This window comes from Carassius carassius, chromosome 2, assembly GCF_963082965.1.
Source record: "Carassius carassius chromosome 2, fCarCar2.1, whole genome shotgun sequence".
In the NCBI taxonomy this organism is placed as follows: domain Eukaryota; kingdom Metazoa; phylum Chordata; class Actinopteri; order Cypriniformes; family Cyprinidae; genus Carassius; species Carassius carassius.
The window spans coordinates 19,895,028-19,915,723 of NC_081756.1; the positions used below are offsets into that span (position 1 = coordinate 19,895,028).

At 38.5% G+C, this 20,696-nt stretch overlaps 2 protein-coding genes across 7 annotated transcripts in view; one reads left to right on the forward strand and one right to left on the reverse strand.

The window, feature by feature from the left end:
* The window catches only part of LOC132105811 (CD81 antigen-like), a 43,099-nt gene extending 30,757 nt beyond the window's left edge, over nt 1–12,342 (reverse strand). Inside the window, exons 1-2 of the mRNA XM_059511232.1 lie at nt 12,138–12,342; nt 3,608–3,722 (exon numbers count right to left, since the gene is read on the reverse strand). Coding sequence (XP_059367215.1) covers nt 3,608–3,722; nt 12,138–12,203 — 181 coding nt within the window. The 5' untranslated portion in view covers nt 12,204–12,342. The remainder of the gene's footprint in view (nt 1–3,607; nt 3,723–12,137) is intronic.
* A 2,118-nt stretch (nt 12,343–14,460) lies between these two features.
* LOC132105817 (potassium voltage-gated channel subfamily C member 1-like) overlaps nt 14,461–20,696 on the forward strand; it is a 32,000-nt gene continuing 25,764 nt past the window's right edge. For all 6 annotated transcript variants that reach the window (XM_059511257.1, XM_059511242.1, XM_059511265.1 and 3 more), the window contains exon 1: nt 14,461–15,525. In XM_059511257.1, the coding sequence (XP_059367240.1) occupies nt 14,956–15,525 (570 nt within the window). In that variant the 5' untranslated portion in view covers nt 14,461–14,955. The remainder of the gene's footprint in view (nt 15,526–20,696) is intronic.

Below are 20,696 nucleotides of genomic sequence, written 5' to 3' on the forward strand. Positions count from 1 at the left end.
CAGTTTAAATAGACCGTATACCGGTCCTCTCTGCTGTTCCAAGGATGTTTTTGCTCATGTGAAGAGGATCATCTTTTCTGTGTATGTGCAAATGTGTAAGTAGTTTACATTATAAATAATAGTTTAACATTCAGATACATTGCGAATATGGAAACATTTGGATTTGTGCCGAATGAGACATGAGCAGTAATCTGCAAATAAATCTAGTCACAGCCGCGCTCGCTCGTCCTCGTCTGCACGCATGTGCTGTCATGACCTAATGCACTGTATGCTGGATTTTTAAAAACAAATAGGCTAGGCCTACCGGAATGCAAAAATTCTAAATCTGACATTTTCTATAACAGAATCCAGCAGAATCAAATTAATGTGAGCAACAGTGTTTTGCTGCAGCAGTGCCGATGGATGCGGTTCACTTAATTCATAGCGCAGTCACACGCGCGCCACAGTTACATTTGGGATCATTTTATTTTAAATGCCATAATGTCAGTTGAAAACATTGCAATTGTGTTTTAAAATACAACAACGAGCACCACAAAACCATTTAAAGAGGCGCGTTCAGCAGTCTCCGTGCAGGATAGGAAAGTCAACAAAGTAAATTGATCTCAAATGTATGGCACTCTCTCTTCATTTGATAAAATAATCCTAATCACATCTATTCATTTAATGATCCTTCTAATAGCATTTTATTCAGACTAAAACCCCTTTTAATTCAAGTGAGAAAGCGTTTTGTGTGTGTGTGTGTGTGTGTGTGTGTGGCTTTTGCATATCCTGTCATGCCAGTGACTGCTGCCTGCAATAGATCCATTTTGCAGCATTATGGTTAACGATTAATAGATATATTGATTGTTAATTTAAACGACAATCGATTATGGAATTAATCGATATTTTGCATCCCTACTTTCAAACATTTGTTCAACCCCCCCCAACAAAAAAACAGTTTTGATTGTTTAATACCGTATACCGTAAAACCGTATAACCGTGGTATGTTCTGAGACGATTATCATACTATGAAAATCTCATACCGTTACAACCCTACTTGTAGCCTAGAATTTTTCTTTCTAAATTATGTGAGAATCTTCTTGTTTACTCACTCACAGAAAACAAAATATTGATTAAATTTTTCTAAGACACTTTTTGTGTAGAAAGGGTCTATGCGAGTAGGCGTCAACTATCATGAATATCATTGTGATTTACACCTGAGAAGACAAAGGCCCGCATAAAGAGCTGCATAATGAGCCTTTCAGTCAGGTTTGTGACTGAGAGGGAAGAGTTACAAGAAAGATTGTGAGGACAAAATAAATTTTATGTTTGTAGTTTATTTAGAATATATTTAATTATCCCACAAAATAATATAATATTCACTTGTGAGAGAAGTTAAACAGTTTATTAGGAACAATCAAAGCTGACTTTCAAAGCTGAATTGTTTTAGTATCATTTGCTCCAGTCACACACTGATTTTATACAAAAAAAAAACAAAACTTGTTATTAGTATTATTATTATTATTATTAATGTGGAAAAGAGCTGATAATATTTTTTCCGTTTTTTTTTGATAAATTGAAAGAACAGCATTGTTTGTTACATTTGTTACATTTACATGTATTTGTTACATTAATATTATTTACATCAAGCTTTTGAATGGTATAGTGCATATTGTTATTAAAACGTCATAATGTTTCACTTGATTATACATTTAGTCGGGAATTATAGTTTGGAAACATTATGTGAAATCTAATACAAGTATATAAATAAATAAAAAGAGACTTAGGGCCCCTAAGTCACCATAAGTTTACATATCGCGCCTAAAAACACGTTGAAAACACTACAGTAGGCGCACCGCTTTCTCCTTCTTTCCAAAGTGTTCGGGCACTTGCGCTCCTGAGGCATCTGCCGTTGCTAAGCAACCATGACCTGCTCTCTCCATGAAGACGCGGAAATTTCAGCAAAGGATAAATGGATTTGCAGCACTAAAAACAGCTTGAAGTAGCTCTGCTACTAAATTTATTTCAAAATGGCAATCCATATACAGCTATGATCAGCTGTTCCTTCATTTTGGGAAAGGATGAAGCTGATTGGTTAGTTCTTGTCACATCACCTGCGGTGCTAGCGGCATTCTGAAAAGTTGAGATGTTTTTAACTCAACGTGGAGCGGATGCGCCTGGAAAAAACGAGTGTGTCGCACCGCGTGCGTGTCGCAAACGCGTCGCTTCCATTATGAGCGCGCATACCACGCACCTACATTGGAAATAATGAACTTGAGCACGCAAAAGACGCGATATGTGAACGACCCCTTACTCATGTTTATCATCACATCTTCTTGGGGGTAAATTATGTCTTATTCCTCTCATCGCGAAGCAAACAGTAAAATAAAAAAACTTTTAATAAAAAAGTTTTCTGTTGTATGGGCGTATTCAAGCCGCGCGCTTCAGTGAAACATTATAATGTCAATAGTGGCCATAGTTCAGCCTGTGGGCATGATCACATTAGAAGATAATGAAGGGAGACGTGAAAAACGGACATTGCGTTGTTTTCATATGGATTACTTTATCGCAGAATATTTGTTTTCAGTAGCACTTGTTTAGTTTAAAAGAAGCCATGTCAAGCTTTCTATAGATATATCTCTCATGTCTCTTCGTTGTATATTCACTGAGTTACAGTTCATTTTAATGACACGTTTGTAAATGAAGATCAGTGCAGACAAAGGCTGCAGACAGAACACCTTGTTTGTTATCTTTATTTTATAAATGCACAAAGTTCTGTTGTTATTATGTCTGTATACAAAAAAAGTAGACCCTTTACAGATTCGATTGATGTATTTCTCTCATCTGTACGATCAAAACTGAAAGTGTAATTTAAGTTCTTTTCGGGGTTATCAGGAGAAAATGCCTCATAATGTGTATACGCGTTAATCGACTCCAGAGAGTTAACACACATACTGTATACATGTAGTAAAAAGGATCTTTGTGCCACTTAAAAACAAAGAAAATAAAAAAAAAGTATGCAATAGGAATCAGTGAGCAAGAGCGGCATTTGCGTTTAACACTACTGTGTTTATTCTTAGCGGCAGTGTGCCTGTTCACTCACTGAAAATACTGAAACTAGTGATAGAAAAAAGGAAACTGAAAACAGTAATTAAATTTAGGTACTAGGTGATAAATTAAACAAGTCCTTGTAAAGTTCTTTGGCAACTAGCTGCCTGCCTCTCAATATTTCAGCTGAACAAATTTTATATACTGCTATTTGCATCATTTATAGTCTAAATGAAGTGTGACAATGATTTCAGCACTCCAAAACTATTTATCCAAAACTTAAAAAAAAAATGTCTTTCTTCTCTAATGTTTTCAGTTCAAATTTCAGCTAATTAGAACTGCTTATAAAACATGTTTGCCACCCAGAGTTAAAACTGAGAACACACAATTAATCCCGGGTAAAGAAATGTGTTCAGATTATTCATACGAGACATTGATAAAGTCAAGCTACTTTATGTGACCACATAAAGTGGTAGGATTTCAGACTGGGTTGGGAGACTGAGGAATGAGAGATGGAAAATAAATGAGACTCAATGAGAAAAGACGATAATAATGGGAAATGGAGAAACTGATCTCTTACTGATGTAGAAGGTGATGGGTGCTTCTTCGCCCTCATACTTCAGTTCCAGAAGACTGCTTGTTTTATTGTCATGACGAAGCCAGAGTGAAACCCCCAAGATTACACAACCAGCCAGCTATAAAAAAAAAAACAGAGAGAGAGAAAGAAATGCTTTTAACACATTTGGTCACACTGTTATTAATGGCGCAAACGAAACCAGCAAGTTTTTAAGCTTTCACACATTTTGACAAATTTCTTCCTCATCTCGACTCTTAAGGCCCGTTCACACCAAGAACGATAACTATAAAGATAACTATAAAGATAACGATATTAGCGTCCACACCAGCGAACAATATTGTCTGTGTATTCTAACCGGACGCGCGTCTGCTGCTTTAAATTCTCGAGCTCATTACAGCAGGATTGATTCTGATTGGTTGGCAATGTTTTATCGTTCATCAGGGAAAAAAATCGTTCTGAAAGTGATTCCAACGATATCGTTTCTCTGTGCCTTTATCGTTATAGTTGTGGTGTGGACGCTGCTATTCTTTAATATTGAGAACGATTTTTAGAACTATATCTTTATCGTTATCTTTATAGTTATCGTGCTTGGTGTGAACGGGCCTTTAAAGTGGTGTGTGGATGCATTTTGTCAGTCTCCTTGCATCTATTTCTTGTAGTCTGCTTATTTTCCATTCAACAAAGAGAAAGCGAGACACATTCTGTGAGGTGGGGGAGGGAGGGATCTTGTTACAGACCCCATCTAGAGGCCCACAGTGCCGAGGATTAAGAATACCAAAACATCACTGTACGCCACAACGGTATGGTCGAGTCCGCTTTTCTCTTCACATGGCTCACAGTGATGAGAATTCAGTTGAGCGAGGCTCATAAACACATGGCACATTTAAGAGAAAGGGTGCTCACAGACTTTTGTGGCTGGGGGAATGAAAGATAGAAAAAGGGGGGAAAAGGAAAGAGGGAGAAGTGAGAAAGTTTGGGGTGGGGGAGGGGTGGCTGCATGACAAGAAGCTGGGTTATTTGGCTTTATTTATACGGCTTTATTTACAGTGAATTCACTGTTAAATCAGAAAAGAGCTGGGTCCTGTTTAGAGCAGCTGGATCTCGTCAGGAATGCGCAGGCTCTGTGGAGAAATGCAGTGCACAGATAAAGAGCACTAGTGACCGCAAAGAACCTGGTGGGTGCTGTTAGAAGCAAAAGAGATCTGGCTACACTGCACAGGGGAAAGTATACCGGGAATGTGAGACAGAGCCAAGACCATTAGTAGGAATACTAGGATGAGCAAAACGCTCAGCTCTGGCTGTGAAAACAAAGAACTTGTACTTACTTCCTTTCCATTCTCTCTTTCTGTTCCCTCTTTTAGTCAAGAATCCAACATTCAACTGCATCGCCACAGCTATTCACCCCAGGTCAAACTAAAAGGCACTAGTTGGTGCGGTTCTTACACACCACATTTTTTCCATAAAGGATCACGAGAGAAGCACTAAGCAGAACCATTTAAAGCTGCACTGAAACTGCATTTGGACCTTCAGCCTGTTGGCTATCATTTAAGTCCATTACCCAGAAAAATCCTGGAATGTTTTCCTCAAAAACCTTAATGTCTTTGCAACTCAAGAAAGAAAGATAAGAACATCTGGATGACATGGGGGTGAGTAAATTATCAGGAAATGTTTATTCTGGAAGAATACTACTTCCTTTAATTTGCCTAATCTTGTGCATTAGCATGCTGGATATTGTGTGAGGCAGTTTATCTATAAACGATTTCTGAAAAAGGAACCTTCTCTCCAGTTAAACAGGGGAGAAAACTCTTTTCCACAGAGAGTAAAAGAGTGAGAGAAAGAGTTCCTTCCATTTCTCTTTCTGTCTTTCTCACTCTCTCCAAAGGCCAGTTAGGCCCATTCCAGAGCTCAGGCAGCCTGCTGCTTAGCAACTGAGTAAACAGAGGGCCAGCCAAAGGGAGAGGTTTGGAAATGATGCTTCTTGGAGAAGCTCTGTCACTTCCAGCAACCTGTCCTCAATGGATTCCACATTACATATATTCACTCATAATGAGTTCGGGGAATATCTGAGTAAACAGAGATCCCTCTAAACACCAGAGTTTCTAGTTGACCAGAGGTGTCAGGGGAAGTTATAATCAGAAAAAGCCATAATTCTTGTGGGGCCATAGTTCCATACGTTAACTGAATTTATGTAGGAAAAAGCAGGAAATGCAATTTATTTTGCATAGCCAAACACAATGATTCATGTAATAATAATCTATTTGTCTTACAGGATATTTGGCCCTATTACAATCTATTACAGACAATAATATGGAAATCCATGCTAATGCTTTTAAATAAAAGCTTTTAAATAAAACTCTGCATGTAATAACCTACAACACTGTCTAAGACTCGATGGCTGCTCTGTCAATTCTTCGTCATCAGTTAGGAACCTAGGTGTGCTACTTGATAGCAATCTTTTCTTTGAAAGCCACATTTCTAGCATTTGTAAAACTGCATTTTCCATCTCAAAAATATATCTAAATTATGACCTATGCTCTCAGTGTAAAATGTTCTCAACATTAATGCGTTCATGACCTCAAGGTTAGATTATTGTAATGCTTTATTGGGTGGTTGTTCTGCACGATTAATAAACAAACTCCAGCTAGTTCAAAATGCAGCAGCTAGAGTTCCTACTAGAACCAGGAAGTATGACCATATTAGCCCGGTCCTGTCAACACTGCACTGGCTCCCTATCAAACATCGTATAGATTTTAAAATCTTACTTATAAAGCCCTGAATGGTTTAGCACCTCAGTATTTGAGCGAGCTCTTAGTGCATTACAGTCCTCCATGCCCACTGCACTTCTCAAAACTCTGGCAATTTGATAATACCTAGAATATCAAAATCATATATTCAGATAGCAGATATACTTCAGATATACTTAGCTCCCAAACTCTGGAATAACCTACCTAACATTGTTTGGGAGGTAGACATTTAAATCTAGATTAAAGAACCATCTCTTTAACCTGGCTTACACATAACACACTAACACATTTCTAATATTAAAATCCATTAAAGGATTTTTAGGCAGCATTAATTAGGAAACCCGGAACCAAGAACACCATAAAACACAATTTATTTGCTACATCTTCAGAAGAATGGCATCTACGCTAATATTAGTATCTCTTATTCTGAGGTCAATATAGCCACCAGATCCAGTGCGTATCCAGATCAGATGGTCACTGCAGTCACCCAGATCCAGTACTTATCTAGAGAGAGGACCCCTACAGCCCTGAATGTCAGTGGAGACCAGGACAACTAGATAAACCCAGAGACTAGGGCTGCACGATATGTTGTTTAAGCATCAATATCGCGATGTACGAATCCACGATATGTGCGATTTAGGCTGTCGTAGTTGATCCGTTATTCATTAACTGTACAGTACGGGCCAGCTGCTCCTCGGCCCTTCACGAATGTCTCTGAGAGAGAGAGCGCGAGAGAGAGAGAGAGAGAGGGAGAGAGAGAGAGAGAGAGAGAGAGTGAGGGAGCCCCGGCCGCACGCTCACCGTTTACAAACAACACGAGCGCTGTCTTGCTCACTCTCCCTCACGCATATTAATCAATTGACACGATGGTGTCGATGATTAAATCATTTAAAATGAGAATGTAAGTGTGCTCACCCCATTTTTGTTTGTAAGAAAAAAATAGATTAGATTTCATATCGCAATGTCATTTTTTCCCAATATCGTGCAGCCCTACCAGAGACAGATCCATAGTCAAGACCTTGTCTCCTAGACGGCCACCGGGACAAGACCACAGGAAACAGATGATTCTTCTGCACAGTCTGACTTTGCAGCGATATCGTCGACTTGATTGAAAAGATACTATTAAAACTGAACTGATCTGGATGATGATATCACTCAATTCAATGATGAACTGCCTTTTTGCATTATTGACACTGACACTATTGACATTATTTTGTCACTTTGTTGTGAATTTTAAAAACAATAAATGGCCTATTTACACATGGACAAGCATGGACAGTGACTAATCAATCATTGCAGAACTGACAATCACAAAATGCTTGGAGATAAAAGGCTGCAGGTTAAAACTGTTGTATGAAGAGCAAGCTAAAAAAACATTTTAGCAGAGTGCAAATAGCTAATCCTAAATTGGCACTGAAACTGAAATTGCAATCTTTCATATTTTATTTTCTATTGTGATTTATCTAGGTGAAAAAGCTTCTCGCATTTGAAAAAAATGGATGGGATTTGATTTCTACTGGGAAATGATTGGGTAGTTTGATTTATGCTTTTGGAAGACATTTTTCCAAAGTGACTTAGAATAACTGAGAATCAAACCAATGGCTTTAGTGTTGCTCTAGTGTTTGAGTTACGCACTGAGATGATCATCATCACCACAAACATACAAAAATGATTACATACAGTACAAGTGTATCAGTTGTAGCACGTGTTTTCAGGGAACATAAGACTTTTTTCAACTAATTGCATATGTCAGTGCTCTAGTTCTCATGCTTTAATTATCTGTAATCTGGTCAACAACATTTTTTTATTTTATTTATCAATTTACTAGGAATAATTACTATGCACAGCCAAATACCATATTAAAAAACATCATTAGTTTTAGTAACCATTTTGCTTATAAGCCATATAGTAGCTCTAAAAATAAACATAAAGCTATTTAACTATGGACCATAAAGCATTCCTCTGATCAGCTTGATCTTGAAGTAGTAGATTTATTAAAGATTTTTTCTTTATTACAATTTACTCCATTTCTAGATTACTTATCACAGGAAGCCAGCTATACATACACTATTTTTTCCTCCTTTATAAGTTAGTTGCCAAGGTAAAACCAGTTGAGGCCAAAGGGCTGGAGAGAATATACAAACATATTTTGGGCCATGTTGCTTAATATTTCCTGCAACATGAAGAAATTAGCATCCACCCTCCCACACACACTTCTCCTTATGTCACATAGAGTTATCAGCCTGTGTAAGGTGTCTTAAAATCAGAGCCCCCTTCTCATACTTCTCCCTTCTGTTGCCAGCAGTATGGTGCGGCTTCTATTTTTGGCTCGTGACCCGCAGTGTGAGATGGTTGTAGAATACATGGCATGTGAAAGCATGAGGCTCAGAAGTGGAAGGCCCAGACCTTCTGTCAAACCCCCGCACCCACAAAGTAATGTCAAACTCATCATATGGGCTTGGTAATGGACTCTTAGATCTAACACCCTCTTAGTAAGTATTTTTCTACCACCATCTCTCTGGGTCGGTTCTCAAAGCAAAATTCCTCAAGGTAGGAAACCCTCACGCTGTTTTGCCATGTTCATTCACACATGAGGGGTCTCACCTCCTGTTGGGCCTGTAGAGAAATCATCATGGGTATTAAACCTATTAGCCAGTGAGAAAATAACCCTCTGCTTTATGGTGAAGTTGGTTTTTTGTTTCGCCACAAGGTTCATATTGGCTTTAACAGTTAGTGTCTCAATGTGCCTAACAGCCCGTTCACGTCGTGAACAATAAGTACAAAGATAACTGTATTTGCATACACATCAACGGACAAACTGTTTATTTCAATGCACACTGTTGACAGGTTGTCTACCGCTTTAAATGCTCAAGCATGATCAAGCTGATTTTAAAGTCAGGTGGACTCTTAACCGGCTGTCAATGTTTTTATCATTTATCAGCTGGGAAAAATTCTTCTGAAAGTGATTCTAACAATTTCGATCATCTGTGCCGTTATAGTTATGGCTGTGGTTTTGATTATTATAAGCATGAGCTTTAGGCCCCGTCCACACGGACACGGGTATTTTTATAACCGTGACTTTTTTTACGCGGTTCGGCCTTTCGTCCACACGAAAACGCAGTTTCAGGGCACCGAAACCGAACATTTTTGAAAACTACGGCCAGGGTGAGCATTTTCAGAAACGCCGGTTGCAGTGTTGTCGTGTGGACAGTATAACCGGGGTTTTTGCCTTGCGATGTCAGAGTGTGTGCCGTTATCCGCTGTGTTTGATGTCAGATTGTGCGCTGCTGACTGCTTCTGATTGGCCAAGGTGACTTTACAATTTGGGTTATATCGCCGCCTGCTGGTGTGGCATGCTCTTGACAGCGCTTCATAGCATGTTTTGGCGTTTTCATGTGGACGGGATTTTTTTTTTAAACGCAGGAGGAAAAACTCCGGTTATAAAAATACCCGTGTCCGTGTGGACTAGGCCTTAGTTATGTTGTCTGTTGCTTTAAACGCTAAAGGTCTTTAATATTGGGTGGAAAAAAAAACATAATGAAAGTTATTCCAGCGATATTGTTCTACTGAGTAATTACTGTTGAAGCTGTGGAGTGGACTTTGCAAATCTCATAGAATTAGAACGATTATTAAAACTTTATGTACATAAGATGCATCCGAAATCGCTAACTTCCCTACTAGGTGAAAAACTGTATGTGAGGTGAGTAGTAGTATGTCAAATTAATAGTATTCAAAAAAACAGTAGGTGAAAAGTACCCGGATGACCTACTTCTTCTGCCTGGATTCTGAAGTGCACATTCGATGGACACTTTACTATCCCATGAGGACATGGGAGAGGATTTATGAATGGACGTGAAGTGACACAACTGACGCAGGATTGGCAAAGTCTCTTTAAGACAAATCATGTCACACTGTGGCCATCTTTAAAAAATGCCTCTCAGGCATGCAAGTGCAGCTACTATCTCTTTGAGTGGGGAAACATCAAATTCTCCAAAATTGTTCACCAAGCTTAAGATTTAAATTCATATTTGAGATCACCAATTATATCTGACAACAACTGTCTCATAAATGTTGTTTCTTTTACTCAAATAGCATTAAAAAAGCTAATTCATCAGGCTAGACCGGCCAGTGCACATGCGCAGTCCTTAGTGCACATCTCAGAATGCTGATTATTTCTATAGCAACCGGGACTAATATCGGCAGCTGCAGTGATGCTCTGACATTACCGATTAGAGATTGGCTCTTTTACTCAGAAGGAGGGGCTTCGTACTATAGAGCGGCCATATAGAGCGTTGCATTTTTCCCCATTCAAAACTCTACGAGTGACACGTCTTAGGTATTCTAAATGCTGTGGCCCTATTCGCATATTATCCATCCTGAATACTATTTAAAATTAGAATTAGTAAATCATAGTATGTTGAAATGAGTATGTGAGAGATTCCCAGATGGTTTAGTCGGTAGTTGAAGTACAGATCCATGCACAGTCTAAAAGCTACAGTAATATTGCCCACAAAACATTGTGTGGTGGACAAGTATACAATAAGAACTACAAACACACATAAACAGTGTAAAAAAAACTACAAAGATGGCAGATATATGAGACAGATGGAAAGGGTAGAGAAAGGGATTTGAGTAATAAATAATCAATATCTAACCTGTTGAAAAAATATTTATTTTATGTCCTCGTTAAATTTAATCTGCATCAACATTGTGAACTTTTTTTTTAAATATTGATCATGTTAAATTTGACAAGATGATTGACAAGGGCAGTTTAAATGGTGACAGGACCACGTAACTAAGCAACACAGCGTCCATTAAAGACACAGTTATGACAAAGTAGTATGTCTTAAGCTTTCATAATATTCTTCTTCATACTCAAATATAGTTTTTCTTAACCAAATTAGTACATACTTTTAGGGCATAGTATAAGTAGGCAAGTCTTTGGGATTGGTCATGTGACAGTAACAACATGGCGGATATAGCACGTCCCAATTTAATTCATACTACCCATATTCATACTATATACAAGGTACTTACTTAATGGCCGTGAATTAAATTTCCAATGTAGTACTCAGACACGATTTGCTTAGTTTCAGCACTTATCATTATCATTTAGACTCATGCTGTGATACTTTCTTAGGCAATTATCTGTGCAGTTACGCAATGCTCTTTAACTTCTTTCTAACCAAGAGACTAATTTGTAAACGGAAAAATGTGACCTGATTATCAACCAGATTTTGTGAATATACTGTAAATGTTTTACCAATAATTTAGACAGAATGTGCTGTAGATAAGACAAACTGGAACACTGTAAATTACTCTTCTAAAGAAACCCATCATTACTGATATCTAGCTAGACTGTTTATTTAGAGTAACGTTAACAAGGGCGTAGATTTTCTTTTGACATTGATGGGGACATAAACCAAAGAAAATTACCGCAACAATGAAATTAAATTAGATGTAATGAAATCTTGTTGGTGGACGCCTCGCCCCTCGTCCGTTATTTTCGCTTTGAGGTCGAAAAAAGCTGTAATGCGTCTTTATCATTTTGTCTTGGCGATTCTTTAATAGTAACGTTACCATCTACATAAACGTCTGCATTTAAAAAAAATTATTTGCGGTGAATTAGTCATAGCAGAAATTACAGGGGCATCTTCGTTTCTGTCATCAGAGACGCAGGTTAGTTTCCTGTTCATAACAGCTGAAAACATCAAGGCTAAACAAATCCTCTTAGTAAGAGACCAGTGGCGGTTTCTCAGGCCACACGCAAAAAATGAATGTCCACTTACCCAGAAGATGAAATTGAAGAAGAAGAGCAAGTATTTGATGCATTTCGTGCAACCTTCCACGCCCATGGTGTCGGTTTCTGAAGGATGTTTTAAAGCCGGTTGACGAGGATTGTCTCGATGAAGCAGCCGTTATGCAGCGCTCGCGCAGACTGAACTCCAATCCCCCGTCTGTGTTGCTGCTGCTTTGATTCCGTCGACTTGGAAAAAAATAAAAAATGGGGCAACACCCAGTTTCCTCCCCCTTAGAGAGTCCCCCTAAACACGGCCGAATAACAGCATATACCGTACAAAAAAAACTTGATTATGAGTTAAGTAGTGAGAAGATTACATACTCGTTTAAAAATAAATTAGCTGCCTTTAATTCACAAATAGGCTATCGCAAATCCTCATAATTCAAGGGTTATCGCAAACATTTATGAACAGTTTGATCTGTCTCATTATTTACAAATTCGTATTGGGTCGTTAAAAATAACTACATCGATGTCCTTTATTGCATGTACATATAAAACAATGGGAAGGGTAAAATTGTGCCTGTGATAGCCATGTTTACTTGCCTTTTATTTGTGAAGAATTAGAGTATGTCTCCACCTTGTGGCTGTGAAGGAACAGAGCTTTAGAGATTTAAACAAGTAAAGTAAAGCTTTGGAGCAATGTACCTTTTCGTAAGGAGCAAGACAAAGATAACTTTTATTTTCTCACGTGAACACTAACTCTCTCTCTCTCTCTCTCTCTCTCTCTCTATATATATATATATATATATATTAAAATATACAAAGTGCCACAGTTAATTGTAAATATTTCCAGCAAGAAGCACAATGTTTTACGCATTTAAAGGACATTTTTGTGGAGACTATTACTATGTAAAATATTAATAAATTAATTAATCATCTATTTTATCATCATCATGAAAATCGTCAACTGTCAGTACTGGTTTCTGCCTCTTGATGTCAGTAATATTCTCGATATAACAGTTAACATAGTGACCAGAAGTAGGGTTAGTAAATATTGCGTTTAACATACAACCTGTCTTACCTTTATGAATACAGTTATATTAAAGTATGTTCATATAATTATTTTTATATAATAAATTAATCTTTAATATAATTTCAGGACTCTTTTAATTTTGACATCCTACTTTGATCCAACGCAGAAATCGTATTCCAATCCTTTTTTTTATTATGACATAATAAAGTTTATGATATCATAACAGAGGTTTGTGATATTAATTCAGTGGATATTACAAGCAGTATATGAATGTGGAGGTTGTTGAACATTTTGACTGTCAATGATAATTCCTACGAGTTAATGGGTTTCTGACAATGGAGGTCAAGCCCATGGGACCATACAGCAATAACCTGTGAGTGGACATTATCTTTCCTTTGAAGCCTAATTGCCTTTCCTCCACAGCAGAATAGGATAATTTGTGATAAATCCCATTATGTGTTTTCTGAGATGAAGCACATACTGTAATCTGCCTTTAAATTGTCAAAAATGACGATTAGAGGAAAAAACAGCAAAACGTGAATTGAAAACAGGCCTGGCCAGCAATAATGTGATTTCCTAATAAGTTAGATAGAATGATTGATTATATAACTATCTGCACTTTAAAAAATGTTTCATTAATTATTTTGATGCTTTCCAAAGATTGCAAGGCCTGATAATTAATGGTTAGCTCCTAAATAATAGACTGCATTCTGCAAATGTATGCATAAATATATAGATTTACACTGATGTAAAGTTTTGAATTATTTATTTTAGAGTATTTTTTACTTATACAAGGGCATTTTCATACAACTTATGTCAAATACAAATACTTTATTTAAACACATTTTCAATCTGCAACAGTTGTTACCAAAATCAAATGAACTTCAAGTCTGTCTGCAAATAAATACTACAATAAATGCACTGCTGGATTAAAATGATAAACATTTGCCAGTCATGTTAACACACAGTAGATCCCAGTACCCGTTTTGATATAATTGCTTTATATATATATATATATATATATAAAGGAAAGAGTAGCATGGCGCAGCGCTTTTTCAGCCTGTCCTACCAATAATACTTAACGTGTTTCTGAATAGAGCTTTTCAGTGTCTGAAACCATCCCAATATCTGATCTAGTGCACGCGTCGACTCATCCACTCAGCAATTGCGCATGCGCGTCGGTGTGCTCATGTTGTCTCTCCGCAGGAATGACGAACCTCGCTCTACACTGGTCGACAGGCACGCGCTAAAAGGAAGACTGAAAATATCCATTTGGTGGAAATAAAGCGGATCCGATCAATCATTTCCGAACAAACACCGGGGGCATTTGGATATGCTTTGTAGAAAACGACTGATGTTACATCGAAAAAACGCTTAAAATGTGACCGTTGCAGTGAGCATCGATCCCTCCACGGACTTGACTTGGAATAATAAGGGGAGTGCATGTATCTCGTTTTGGAGAGAGGAGGGAGCTGTCCGTTCAGAACCACACACACATCTGCCACCAGCGGTGCACCACAAGCCATCAGCCTCGCACCTTCTCTGGACCCCACGGTGCGGAGCGTGAATTTATGACAACCTCTGCATTCATTTAACGTCTGTACTACCTTCTCATTTTCTCTTGGCATCTGGAGGAAATCCCATATTCACCTGACAAGAACATCAAACGCTCATGCAGCGGTTTCCTGCAGCTGAGCTGCCTTTGCGCACGTTTTTCTGCGTTTATTCAGTTCACTTTCTTTTTTCCGTTGCCTAACAATTGCGCACATGTATCCTCCGGGTCTTTCAGCGTTGTAATGCCTGGCCCGGGCTCGAGACATGCCTAAGCGACGAGATGGGCCAGGGCGACGAGAAAGACCGTGTTGTGATTAACGTGGGAGGGATTCGACACCAGACCTACCGCAGTACCCTGCGCACTCTCCCCGGGACTCGTTTAGCCTGGCTCGCCGAGCCTGATGCCCACAGTCACTTTGACTATGACGCCCAGATCGACGAGTTTTTCTTTGATCGCCACCCCGGAGTTTTTGCACACATTCTCAATTATTATAGGACTGGCAAGTTGCATTGCCCCGCTGATGTTTGTGGCCCTCTTTATGAAGAAGAGCTGGCCTTCTGGGGCATCGACGAGACAGATGTGGAGCCCTGCTGCTGGATGACGTACCGGCAGCACCGGGAGGCTGAAGAGGCACTGGACAGTTTCGGCGGGGGGCCAGCTGAAATGTGCAACGATGATATGGACACAGAAGTTTTGGGTGATCCAGGGGATGGAGACGAGGAACTCGAAATGACTAAACGCCTGGCCCTCGGCGACTCACCTGACGCAAAAGGTGCAGGGTTGTGGCAACGTTGGCAGCGTCGTGTTTGGGCACTTTTTGAAGATCCATATTCCTCTAAATATGCAAGGGTGAGTGATGAACAAATTTAAACGTGGCAACCCCGCTGCTCACTGCTTGTAATATATCCAAACACGTGTTGCATTGAGCCTGCCAATATTAAAGTCCGATTGAGCTACCCAAAAATTATATTAAAAATACAATTAATACAAAAAAATATATATAAATACAATTTTATTATAAAATAAAAAATTCTTATATTTATCTTTTATAATAAACAACTGTCAAGACAAAAGAAAATGTGGTATTAAAAGGCTGAGTTTCTTTGAAAATATATTTTGCCTAAATAGTTTGCCATGATCTTTTCTTTCAAAACACTTTTGTCTGCCACATCCAAATCAACATGGAAGGAGCCATTCTATCATGTGATAAAAAAAATAAAAATTAATTAATAACAAAACCCCACAAACAAATAAGCGAACTCATGATATATATATATATATATATATATATATATATATATATATATATATATATATATATATATATATATATATATATATATATATATATATTTATATATATATATACACACATATACATATAATGCTAGTTGTATTAAAGTATGTATTCAATAATCAAGCAAAGTTGTAATGGATGCTTACACCACTTGACATTAATTCAAAAGATTTCATCAGAAATTGTATAAATTAAATTTTTTTAGCTGCATTTTGTAAATGCATAAGACATGTTTAGAAAGCTAATACAGACAACTTGGTCTGTGTTTTATATAGTTTTTAAAGGATCTCTTCGTTTTATAATTTTCAATATTATTTTTGACCAATGAAATATCTTTGAAAGCTAATCTCAATATACAGTTGCTATTGAGCTGATACGTAGAAATTGGTTTTCAATATATTTGACCGCGTGCGTGTTTGTTAAGATTATAAATATTGCATTTCTGGTAGCGTTATTAGCGATATATCAAACTGAAGCAACTGAATTGGGTCACCCTGGGGAAAACATGTGCAGTCATTCCAGGCGTCTTGCATGTAGCCATTGATCGACAGCTCTTCTGACTGCAATACTGCTGTGCCACGCGCCGCGTGCTCCCTTCCCTGCCGCTGGGGTGCTCGTGCACAAATTAATCACTCCGGGAGAACATTAAAAAGAATACATCACGAGGCAAAGGCTTTTCTTTATTTATGTGCCCATGCTGCTTTGAGATAAGACACACAAGGCAGATAAAAAAAAAAATTCTCAGGCGGTCTGAGTGACAGCACTTGAGATGCTAGATGTGTTAAGCATTTATTTTGGTCCTGACAGACTTTTACAGTGGGCATTTAGCTGTTGTAATGTGTGCAGTAATCGCTGAATCCTGTAGATCAAATCGTAAAGCAGGGCTCGGGCAATGCCAAGGTAATGGTTTCAATTCCCAGGGAATGACAGAATTGATCAAATGTATGTCTATACAGTGTTAGCTGCTTTAGATAATAAAATGTCAGCCAAAATGGGGCAGCGGTTGTCTAATGGTTAAAGACTAGTTACCAGAAGATTGCCGGTTCGGGTTTCGGTGCTGGCAGGAGTTGTAGGGAGGGAGTCAATGAACAGCGCTCTCTTCCACCATCAATACCCATGACTGAAGTCCCCTTGAGCAAGGCACTGAACCCCCAGTTGCTCCCTGGGCGCTGGATCTATAGCTGCCCACTGCTCTGGGTGTGTGCACTTGGATGGGTTAAATGCAGAGCACCAATTCTAAGTATGAGTTACCATACTTGGCAAATGTCATGACTTTCAAATGTGGTCAGGAGGATTTTTAATGCATATGTCAATTACAAGGCCAGTCTGGTTTGGACTATTGTGAGATTGTTCTTTTTTATGCCTGTTCAATAGAAGTAAAATAGACCAGGACCACTGCCAAGATCTGGATATTGCACCCTAGGCTACTGAACGCTGATAAACGAGTCAAGGCATGTTGATGAACTGTTAGAAGTATAGTGGATTTATGTCAGGAATCAGTGAATCAAATGAACTTTTTCTGTGGTTAGACAACATTAAACTTCTCAAAGCCATAGGCAAGTGTTCAAGTGTGCCATTACGGAAGAACACATCTTTTATTACAAGAAACATACATGACCTTACTTGTTTGTAGATTATTTGTATTATAATTGTAAAAAATATTCACCAAATATTAATTTATTAGCTATTTAAAGATGACACTCTTTTACTCTCATCTGGCAGTTGTTTGTGCTGGTTCCCAAAGCACCTGATATTTTCATGTCCTTGGCAGGCAAGATACTGCTTTTTACAGTGTATGTCTTGGGAATAAGTTGTCATGGCAACGCTTTCAGAACGCTAATGAAACAGATGAAAGCTGGTCTTCCTCATGAGATGTCAGAAAACGCGGCAAACTTCTCTGGAGGCTTTTGGATGATTATTTGTCTGTGTACACGTTTGCCCCTGTGTCAGTTACTTTATTTTGTAAATACATCATTTAGTATGAGGTTTTGTTTACGCAGGGACAAAATATAAGCCAATGAACGAATAAAACATGTTATGAATTTATCTACAGTAGAAGTCTGGAGGCTAAAAATGTTATTGAAATGAGGTGACCAGGCTGATTGGATATGTTATCATATGTTAACAACAAGAAAAGAAAAAAGTTAAATAAGGGGACATGACCTTTTTTGTTTGTTTTGTGGACTTGGATTCTGAGAGTATAATATAACTAACAATGAGAGTATAACATAAGGAACAGAAGTAGCAAAAGATATTTTCTTCCATATTGTGACAAACATCCAAGTATAATAGATTGTCGAATAAGAAAAAAAAATGTAGGGTGAGTACTTGGAGTTTCTGGAGTGAAAGTTGGACTAAATGAATGGAAAAGTCTGGCATACAGTGGGTATAGAAGAGACATTGACAAGACACTGTTTTTGTTTTATCCAGCTGTATTTACTATAACACCAACATGTCAGAAGAAAATAATCACTGATAAGTTCACCAGAGTTGGAAAAAGAATGACTCAACTCAATCAGGTGTTAGCTAATCACCTTCTCAATGGCACACAAAGCCATTTGACTTTCAACTGTGATCAGTTGTAGTCAGTTTGATTAGCTCGGCATGGAAAGAGCTTCATGTAGCATTTCTTTTAGTAGTCTTTAGAAGTATACAGAAACTGAAGAAAACAATCCACTATGGGTGCCAAGACACTGCCAAAAAGTCAATAGATAGAGTCGAAAAATTGCAAAGGCTTTATCAATGCCTAGAAGCATAGTGTAGTCTATTATTAAGAACTGGAAGGTATTTGGTAAAACAGTGGTTCCCAATCACGTTTCTGGAGGCCCCCCAACACTGCATGTTTTCCATGTCTCCTTAATCAAACACACCTGATTCAGATAATCAGCTCATTAGTAGGGGCTGCATCTGAAAACTGAAAAATGCTGCCTTCGGAGGACGCATTCCAAGGTCGTGAGGCATCAAGGCACGTCCGAATTCAATGTTAGCTTCACTTCCTGTCTCCTGAGATGCCTTCATCTGGCCGATTTTTGAAGGCAGCATTAGATGTATCCTTCGCTGCCTTTGATATCCCACAATCCTGTGCGTTACATTCTGGGAGAGTTAAGCAAAAAAATAAAGATGGCGTCTGAAAGTTGCGGTCGGTGGTCAGTTTGTGTGTAAATGTATGTTTCTGATCAACATTTTCCACTTTTGATGTCATTTCTAGCGAGAAATCAATATTGCAGTAATGAAATATCCACTTAGTTATCACCAAAGCTCTCTATATTTTGCTGTAGATCATTAAAACATTACACTGCCTCAGAAGCCTGTCCAAAATCAGTTTCGTGAGGTGCCTTCATGCATTGCCTGATACGACAGCAAGGCAGCAAGTCACCTGCCTAAGTTTTCGGATGCAGCCAGAGACTCCAAGACCTGAAATGGGTGTGTGTGTCAGTCAAAGGAGAGATGCAAAGTGTGCAGTGTTGGGGGGCTTCCAGGAACATGGTTTGGAACCACTATTTTATATTACAGGATCAGGACGTCGCTCCAAACTGGATTAAAAAGAGCCAGGAGGAAACTGGTCAGAGAGGCTACCAAGATACATACAGCAACTCTGCAGAAGTTGTAGGATTTCATGACGAAGTGTAGTCATTGTGTGCATGTGACAAACAACATCACAGATTCTCCACAAATGTGGCTTGTATGAGAGGATTTCAAGAAAAAATTAATAAATAAATAAATACTGATCAAGAAAGGCCACACACAATTTTGCCCAAATACACCTTGATGATTCTGAGGCAGATGAGAGTAAAACTGAATTATTTGGCCTCAACACCAAATGATATGTCTGGCAGAAATCCAATACAGCTGAACATCCAAATAACAGCATTCCTCCAGTAAAGCATGGAGGTGGTAATACCCTGTTATGGGGTGTACAGGGTGCACTTGTCAGGATTGAAGGAAAAAAATGGATGGGACAAAATACCGTCCTGAATACATTCTTGAGGAAAATCTGCTGCCCTCAGCCAGAGTGAGAAAGAGGTTTACATTCCAACATGACAGTGACCCAAAGCACACAGCAAAACTGAGCAGACAGTGTTTTTTGTTTTTTTGTTTTGACATGTTGGTGTTGTCTATCTGGTGTAATCTTTCACTTGGATGTTGAGTAAATATAGCTGGATAAAACAAAAACTGTGCCCGTCTTCGTTTCAGGCTGCAAGCAACAAAAATGTGATTATTTTAAAAAGGGGTGATTTCTTTTCAATACCCACTGTACATCACCGGAGAGAAGTCTCTTCACTTTCTTTTTGTTTTCTATACATTTCACAATACATTTGAAGACATACAGTATGAAGACAACTCCATGTAGTCCTCTGCAGGTCAAGCAGTCGTGTACATCAAACATTCTTGAGATGTAGTGGTAAGCAGAAAAATGGAGCAAATTCAAGGCATCCTGAGTGTCTTTTTTAGTTTTCAGGTATGGCCTGGCTGTGATGAGTTTGTCGTCACAGCAAGATCACATCCAACTCTTGTTTCTGTACCTGCAGAGAGGGAGGATTCACACATTATCACCTCGACCTCAACAGACTCCCTCCAGCCTAGACCCGCTCACCCATTGTTTTGAAACTCTCACAAACACAGAGCAGAAGACACTTTCCTGCCTCTCCACACGAAATCCATCACTTCACAACATGACTTTTCTGCATGCCCCTTAGCAGATCTCGAAACAGCCTAATTAGGA